The following is an 8,920-nucleotide window of genomic DNA, read 5'->3' on the forward strand; positions in this document are numbered from 1 at the left end:
AGAATCCAATGCGTTTAATTTCTAACAAAATTTGTCAGATTTCTCTTCCACAGGCTCAGCTCAGGAAGCTTGGAAAGAAAGACTTGTGCAATATGCAAATTGGTAATCTAAATTTACTGGGGTACTCCTTTCCCAGATATACCAAAATCATGTCTATAAAACAGTAATATTTCAGAACATTTTACACCTTTAACCTGGAAGTTAAACCTTATTTTATAAATTTGATTCATGCCATGGGTAACTGCATATAAAATTTTATTTTGTCAGTATTTTAAAATACAGTATTTGAAAAGAACAGAACGACCTGCCTGTTATTCTGTAAATTGATTACACTTTAGGTTAGAAATACATGTATAACAGAAGTTTTCTAGACCACATCCAAACCTAAGGCCACAGTTAATTTTTGTTCCATTGTGCTATACAGAATTACAAACTATTCATGGACAGAGTGGCAATAAGTGAATCATATAATCTAAAGGAAATTTGAGTTTATTTGGAAGAGACATTTTCAAGCATCTTAAATGCGCTTCATTTTTTTCATAAGGAGACAATGTTTATGTACTGACCAAGAATAGAACTATAGAACCCAATAACCTTTGCAAGTTTGGGAGGACTTTATTCTAGCATAGAAATGTGGATCCTCCTTTATTTTTGATGATGGCTTCCGTGGAAGCTCAAAACACTGGAAGAGAACAGATCTATACAACACTGCTGCCTTTGCATCATACTCTTATCCTATCATAGTTCATTTGGGCAGATATTAATCTCTAGTGCAAAAATGAAAAATAAAGACCATTTATTGATTTTTTTTCACCCAAGAAGTTTAAAAAAAAAAAGATGGTTTACAGAAGGAAGTATATGTAGGGGACACTTTCTCATACCTGAAACCAGAAGTGGCAGCCCTCAATATACCAATTAGTCATACAGGCCTTAGTCTGGAAAGATGCATAATCATGTGCCTAATGCTAAGCATGACTCATCTCCATGAAGTCAACAGGAGTACAAGTACTCTTACAGATTATGCATATGCTTAAGCACTTTGCTGAACTGGACCCTCAAGTAGTAGTCAAGACAAGAACAGGGACAGACAAAACACACTTAATAAAACCACCACTTTCCGATGATTATTTATCTTAAATGGCACATACCAGACAAGTCAAATATGTACAACAGCATGGACACATTTTATCAACTTCAATATATTGTCATAAAAACTGTTTTTGTAGGGAAGGAGAAATACAGCCAATATTCATGTGAAATCTATTTATTAAATCCTTCCTATTTTGCCTACAAAAAGATATAACACAACAAATAAGTTTTCAATTTAAGGGATTTAAAGCCTGCTCTCACTATAAACAAAATACTAATTTGTTGTTTCAAAATACACCTACCCACATGCTTTACATTACTCAAAAGTGCAAGATTACAAAGAGTCCCTATAAATTTCTTCCAGGACTGTTACATGTGAAGTAAACACCAACAGTATGTTTAAGCATAATATATTTTTTAAACATCCTAATTAAATTTCATTTATAGATATATGTACTAATTTTTCAAAAAAAATTAAAATTATTATTTTTGCAAACTCATTTGTAAACATTTATAGTGCAAATTCATTTGCTGAAATGAAAGTGTGGCACAGCAGCTATACCCTACAGGAAGACAGTAAACATTTTTTTTTTTCCCCTGAAGTCAATCCAAATGGCTTCTTCTAGCCTCCTTTAGGGGTAAGATTATATAACACAGGTTAAACCAAATGCAAACCCTGACTGTTGCTATTAAGGTAATGCCTGTGGTTTTGTCAGTTTCAATGATGCTTGTTTCACCAACTTTTGCTGCTGTCTTGTTGCCTGGGCTTCACAAATAGCACGGTATATCCTCTGTTAAGCAAATGAAAACAAAGAAAATGTTTCAATTCCTCAATTAAAACAGTTGCAATATACTGAATTATGGGATTTTTGGACAAGTCTATTTCGTAACATAGCATAAATCTACAAATAGAATCATAGAAAATTAGTGTTGGAACAGACCTCAGGAGGTCATCTAGTCTAACCCCCTGCTTAAAGCAGGTTGCCAATACCAGCTGTCAATACAACAATTTAAAACATTTTTTTTTAATGAAAAGACATTCACCATTTAATAGGAATTAGCACTACTATAGTACCAGCAGCGTATATACACTTTGACCAAAATATTCCAATTGGTATGCCTGAAGCAAGGCATAGGGGCCCTAAAAGAATAAGATGTTTTAGCATGTACCCAATCACCTACTTGTGAACAACCCATTGAAGTCACTGGGGCTCCTCAAGTCAAAGCAGAAAAATGCCCTATGAATGAGACTGAGCAATCTTGAATGGGTAAAGCTGGGCACACCACTTCAGGTAGTCTGCTGAATCTATAGCCTATGGAACTGGCCTGACATCTAGATAGCTAAGCATGTGGAATTTACCATGTTCTCAGTTAGTCCATTTAGATATTCAGCCAAGTTTAGGCACCTAAAATTCTACAAGATTTAAGACTCAACACAGCCCAGGGGTTTTCAACCGTTTTGAATCAGTGTACCTTTGGTGGCCAGACAGAGCAGCGTACCCCTGGTAGCCAGTGTGGGGAGGGGGGCAGCTGGTGCATGGGATAGTGTGGCAGTGCAGGATGGTGCAAGCTCCCCCCACCCCCCCAAATCCAGCCATGAGGGGCAGTGCCTGCGTGGCAGAACAGAATGGTGCGTGCCAGCGCTCCATCCCTGCCCGCCTGCACGTACCCCATAGGGCCTTCTCGCATATCCCCAGTTGACAACCCCCGATATAGCCAACACCCGAGTGCTTGGGTGGGGGGGTGGGGAAAGCAGAGGGAGAGGGGGCACACATACATGCATCTTGTCCAAAACAATAGTTATCAATGGCTCAGTCAAAATGAAAGGGCCCGGACAGATCGATCCACTTATTATTTTCATTAACAAAACAGAGTACATTCATAAATTTGCAGAGGACACCAAGTGGTAAGGGATTGCAAGCACTTTAGAGGACAAGACTAGAATTTAAAAATAACAAAGACAAATATAAGTAGGCTAATAACTTTGAAAAGAGAAACCCCAAAGCACAAATACAAAAATGGGGAATCATCGTCTAAGCAGCAAAACAGGAAGAAGGAATCTTGGATATATTAGGGTTGAGGCAGACTGAAGGAGCCAAATGTTATGGCACTGTTGCATAGACAAGTCTTATGCTAGGAAGTCATATGCAAGATACAGGTAGAAATAAGTCTGCTCCAGCAGCTACTCAACCAAAGAAGCACATACAATTTTGGGCACAACTTTAGAATGTTCAAGGCAAACTGGGGAGAGTCAAGAGAAGAGAAACAGAATTCAACACGTTTGGAAAACATTACATTAGAAAAAGACAAAGATTTGGATGGGGAGTCAGAGGGGACACATAGCTCACAGTCCTTTGCAGGTGAGTGGCTCAAAGTGCCCGATGCTGAGAACTCCAACACCCCAACTTTCAACAAGATAAATGGGTGTCCATGGGGGCTTGGGAATAAAATGGGAGATCTTACATTTTTTCTGACTTGAGTAACCCTTCATGGGTAACCTTCCTTGCTCCTAACAAGAAGGCAAGAGTTCCAAAGTCAGCCATTCCTTCATACCAGTTATTAATGCTGCAGTGCATTCTAGTGAGTTCTTGGAAATTTAAACTTCTGGGGAGGGACCTTGGGGGTCTTCTGCTTCAATATATTCTTGGATGTCCTGATCTATTGTTATCAGTATGTTTTGAATTATAAGAATTCTCTCATGCAGTGAACAAGGTTCTATGTTTGGTGTTATAACTTCAGTAACTTCAGTGAGAAACTGAATTACAACAATAGTGACGGGAAAGAAATCCCTAAAAACCCAATCACAAACTAAAACAAGAATTACCTTTGCTGTTGCTTCATCCTGAAGGTGAATTGCCTTCACACATTCTTGACTTCGGCTATCTCTTTTCTGGAATAACCTGTGATCCTGTTAAGAGCAACAACATTTCAGCTACTGTGACTTGCAGAATGGAGACCAATATTGGGTGTTTAAATGTTTATTTTAAGTTACATCACCTTGTATATCTATACAGATCTATATTAGATTACACAAAATTGATACATCACTTCTCCAGTAATTAGTGTGTTTTATTACAAAAGCATCTGTGTTTAGAGACAGATATAAGCGTATCTTCTTTCATATCTTTTACCGGTAAATTTCTGAGTGTCAACATCATGGAACTAGACTAGACATCAGCAACCTACAGGTCTGCAGGCATTCTCTCTATGATGCCTTGGGGAAAATGTAGCCATGGTGACTAGTTCTTAGCGCCTGCCCGCTTGCCTGTCTCTGACACAAACCAGGTCACGCCAGCCTGCAGTCTTAAAAAGTTACCAACTAGTCCACTTGATAACTTAACACTACTGATTAATGATTAAAACATATCCCTATTCCCATAGTTTGTAGGTAAATGACAAGTCATACAACAAAAAGTCAGTTCTATCCAAAAATGCAGTGAAGGGTTGAGCACGGAATACTACGATTTAAATAGGGATGTCACAATTTCATTGCTCAGACCCAGTTTTTAAAAGATTAGTTTGTTATAAACATAAGATTTAATAATCTTACAAATTTATTTTCTCATATATGCCATTCAAATAAAAGATTTTACAAAGGTAGTCATCACAACAGAACAATCACTACATGCTTTGACAACTTCATATAAAAGGCAGGGGCTGGGGATACAAGAGAATAAGTACTGAATCAAAATAGGGTTTTGTTTTGTTTTTATTATTTAACCAAAACCCTGGAGATGCAAATATTTTATTTACATGAATGCATCTTACCTTAACACAGATTTTTAGAACATTTGCTTCAAAATAAGGAGGCTGCATAAAATCTTCAAATAAGTAATCCCACTCTGTTGTTACATGACCCAAGATCTCCACTTCTTTTACATGCATCACCCTCCTGTTCAAAGAAAAACGAGTAGCATTGATTAACAATGAACCTCTCCCTTGAACCAAGATTTTGTCAAAATAAAGCAACCCTAAGTTTGGTACAGTCTAACAAAATTAGTTACATTCAGTCTGTGGCTATGGTCGTAGGTCTGTATGCGTCATGGGGCAGGTACTAGAAACTACCTACAACTCAAAAGCAAGATGCGTGCAATGAAATCTGAATTTCAGCCTGGTCTACAGAAGTAAATGAATAGAGGGTCTTGATAAAAAGTTGGTTAGAACCCCCTTTCATTACAGCTGAACACCAATGGCTCACCAGTAGGCCTAAACCTAGACAAGATTAAGTGAAGGCAGCCATGTTTCTAAACAGCTTAGCTACTAACCACATTTTGTTTGCAGCATGGAGCAACTGAATTGGCAGCTGTTGACAAACTTGAGCTTATATCTTAGTAACTTTAACTGCATCTAAACTGCACTATCAGCTCAAGTCACCAGAACCCTAATTTCAACTGATGATTTGAGGGGTCAACTAAACGTGGGTTAGAGCTGTGTGTATGGACAGGAATCTGAATAGAAGACACTTCAAGGGTATACCTTGAATTAACTCTGCAGTGAAGACGAGCATGAAAGCTCCACCACTAACCAAACCTAAGCAGTACTTTGAACACATCCTTTCTGTTGCATTATGGATTTCAAGATGGACTGGTGTCAGTAAAACTAAACAGGCACATCTGGGTCTCATAAACCGACAAATTGCTTCATTTGATCACAAAGGTCAGAAAGAAATGTATTTTGAGGGTAAGAACACAATTCACATGCTTTTTGAGCATGTCTACATTACCTCTGCACTAGAACCAGGGCCACTGCTGAGGCACACCCCCCTGACTCACTGCTACTCTGCACATAGCAAATACTGGAAATGAGACAGCATAGCCACCTTAGGAAAGCTCTGAGCATGTGCTAAGATTTTGCTTTTGAATGGCACTAGGGTGAGCATTCAGAGCTGCTACAAAAGTAGCTAGCTGCACTACCTCATTTCCAGACTTTGGTGTTGAATGAGAGGGAGCATCAAGCGTGCCAGTATAAACAAACCCTTTGCCGCCGTTTAAAATTTTCAAACTACCAGTCTCTCCAAGACTTAGGCAGTGACCTAAGAACTTGTGTTTTACCAGCAATTCCCCAGTTTGCAAGGCGTATAGTTTTTTTCTTATGTTTGATGCCTCAACTAGAAGATTAACAGAGTAAGGAGACTGGGATGTCAGAGAATATGGAAGTGAATAAGTGCTATAGCAAATAGTTTTAATTAAGAACCAAGGCGAGAAATCCTCCTGAATTTTCAACAGCTTAATCTTTGCAACAGCTACAATTTTAATTTCCATATAACCTAAAATTGAGGGGAAAATATTTTGAAAGTCATCAGCAAAATCTTGAAGGAAACAAAAACCTTGTCATACTGAGTCCAATAATTTAGCATAGGAAAAATTAACTGTTCTTTGTGGCTGTTCATTTCATTTGGACATATAGAGTGCTTCTCAGTCCACTATAATTAGATTCAAAGTGTCACAAAACAATGACATTAAGATGTTGCATCAGAAATGCATCAGTAACAAGTAAGATTTGGCTCTCATTTAAATATACATTTTCATAGAATAAGTGAGAGGAATCTAAAAAAAAAATAAAAACCAAGGAAAAGATAAGAAAGGTGAGCAAAGAATAACAATTGTTTTACAGGACAAAGAATAATTGTGTTCCGTTCTTCAGATACCAAGAAATATATCTCTCGAAAGCAGCTGTTACGAGACATATGAAGTTTTGCAATAGTAATACCTATTGGTAACAAGGAGGTTTGCTTTCTTGCCTCCTGGAAGTGCACAATGGTATCGATAAGTCTCTTTTTCCAACTTTCTGATATGCAAATTCTAAAACAAAAACAAAAAATAAAATTATTCAATCTAAGTACTTACAATTTTCAACTCCAGATTAGAATCTTGAGCTCAAAAATTAAAAAAAGCTAGCTACTTTCTAGTTTCTGGTTCTTTAAAGATACCCCCTCAGTATTTTCACTCCCAGAGCAGAGGTATTCGGGAAGTCTGTTCTGCTTCTTCCTCCTACAAAAGGTGGAACATTGTCACTGCAGTGAGATGCAGCCCTCCAATTCCCAACTGTATTTTCTTTTTTCTGTCACTTAGCATGTAGCGTGCCTTCCACAGCAAGCCTGAACCCAAGAGTGAGGATCCTGTGAGAGTATCTTTAAAGAATATACCTGAGCATGACCCAGAGAGACGTGTTCAGTATAAGAAACTACCAAGTTGCACATACTCAACACATCTCAGGATTGGAGCATTTATTTCAAAATACTTGTAACAGAAAGGTGAGACATTCATTGAACATATAGGCTGAGAAAGAAGATGCATATTAAATCTAGCATCTCATCATGTGTTTCTGATAACTGGCTATGGACTTCCTCCAGATTACACAAGGCTTCCAATTATGGATCTTGGATTTACATGCAACAATTAACCAACTTCTTTTTTTCTGAAACACCAGAGAAAGTTCTAGATCCAGAGAAAAGTTGACATCCAATTTGCTCCAAAATCCTAAAACCATCCAAATTCACACCTCCACTCATTTACATAAATTGCTAGTACTGTGTAAACAACCATGAGATTCTTGATGATATGACAATATGGTTAGAGGAACAGGGATGCAATGAAGCTAGATGACAGTAAATAACAACAGTATGAAACAAATAATGCATTCCAAGCAACGAAGAAGTCACATTTAACACACAAAATTACTTCCACATTTACATACGCAGATGGATATTCACACGCCTTGTTTTTCACACTGAGATAATCATGCAATGATTAAAATCAAGGTCCTTCCTGTGTTACTACCTGCTTTAACCTCTGGGCTTGGGAAAACAGAGTGAAGGTTGGTAATCTCCAAGATAGCTAAACTGGGGGCAGAGAGGTAATTAGCCAGTAAGTACAGAGCTCAGGACATGAGCTGGAGCCTGACTTATACTTACCTACGATTGAAACATGCATGACTAGTGAGGGATTCAATCAGCAATCCAAATAGATATACCATAATTGTGGTTTATTTTTCAAAAAGGGCTGCCTATACAAGTGCTCATTTGCATTCTAATTAGAACATACTATTAATTGCTCCAGTGTCACCTCATCATCACATGCATTAAGCCCCTCATGCACTTTAAAATTACTGCGGGGGCATTTTATCTAAACTTCATTGAATGAGCTTTAGATAGAGCATCCTGAGGCCACTTTAAAATCCACAGGGGCTTAATACATGCGAGAGTGAGCTGTTTTAATCAGAGCAGCTGTCCAGGAACCACTATAATTAAAACACCCCCTCACCCCTGAACACATGTATAGGCAACTAAGGTAAGTAAAGTACAGAATTGTGGCTACTTTGGGAATATGTGCAAGTTCTATGTATATAGTTCCAATTTTTTAACATACTGCCATTGGCTGACAATCATATTACAATACATCTAGATGATGCTACCGAATGAACAGAAGTTGGTAATACATAAGGCTCCTATGTCAGGGGCATTCCCTTAGGACACTGGGGTGACTGAACAGAAAACCTGACACTCTGTCTAGAGCACTGTTTCTCAACCTTTTTAGACTCAAGACACCTAAGGTACTCTAAGTAACTTTTCTGAAATAAGAGGCAGCCCAGTTCAGAATAACTGGGTAGAGGAACACAAAAGGAACAGCATTACTTTATTCCCCACCCCTTCCTTTTAATAGTCTAGATTTCAAGTTAAAATATCTATTAAAAACCTCTCAAAAATCCTCTTTTTTTAAAGAAAGGATTATTACATAAAAAGTGCTTTTAAAATTATTCACAGAATGCCCCTGGACAGCTCTGCCTCTTCCTAGTCTCTCTTACAAATCGGGGTGTCCTGTGTTACTTGGGG

At 37.9% G+C, this 8,920-nt stretch overlaps 1 protein-coding gene across 3 annotated transcripts in view; it reads right to left on the reverse strand.

Annotated features, from left to right (window-relative positions):
- Positions 1-236: 236 nt before the first annotated feature.
- The window catches only part of VPS13C (vacuolar protein sorting 13 homolog C), a 157,803-nt gene continuing 149,119 nt past the window's right edge, over positions 237-8,920 (reverse strand). For all 3 annotated transcript variants that reach the window (XM_014522744.2, XM_025211176.1, XM_025211175.1), the window contains 4 exons: positions 6,799-6,890; positions 4,858-4,981; positions 3,914-3,997; positions 237-1,880 (listed from right to left, as the gene is read on the reverse strand). In XM_014522744.2, coding sequence (XP_014378230.1) covers positions 1,779-1,880; positions 3,914-3,997; positions 4,858-4,981; positions 6,799-6,890 — 402 coding nt within the window. In that variant the 3' untranslated portion in view covers positions 237-1,778. The remainder of the gene's footprint in view (positions 1,881-3,913; positions 3,998-4,857; positions 4,982-6,798; positions 6,891-8,920) is intronic.

This window comes from Alligator sinensis, unplaced genomic scaffold (assembly GCF_000455745.1).
Source record: "Alligator sinensis unplaced genomic scaffold, ASM45574v1 scaffold291_1, whole genome shotgun sequence".
Lineage (NCBI taxonomy): Eukaryota > Metazoa > Chordata > Crocodylia > Alligatoridae > Alligator > Alligator sinensis.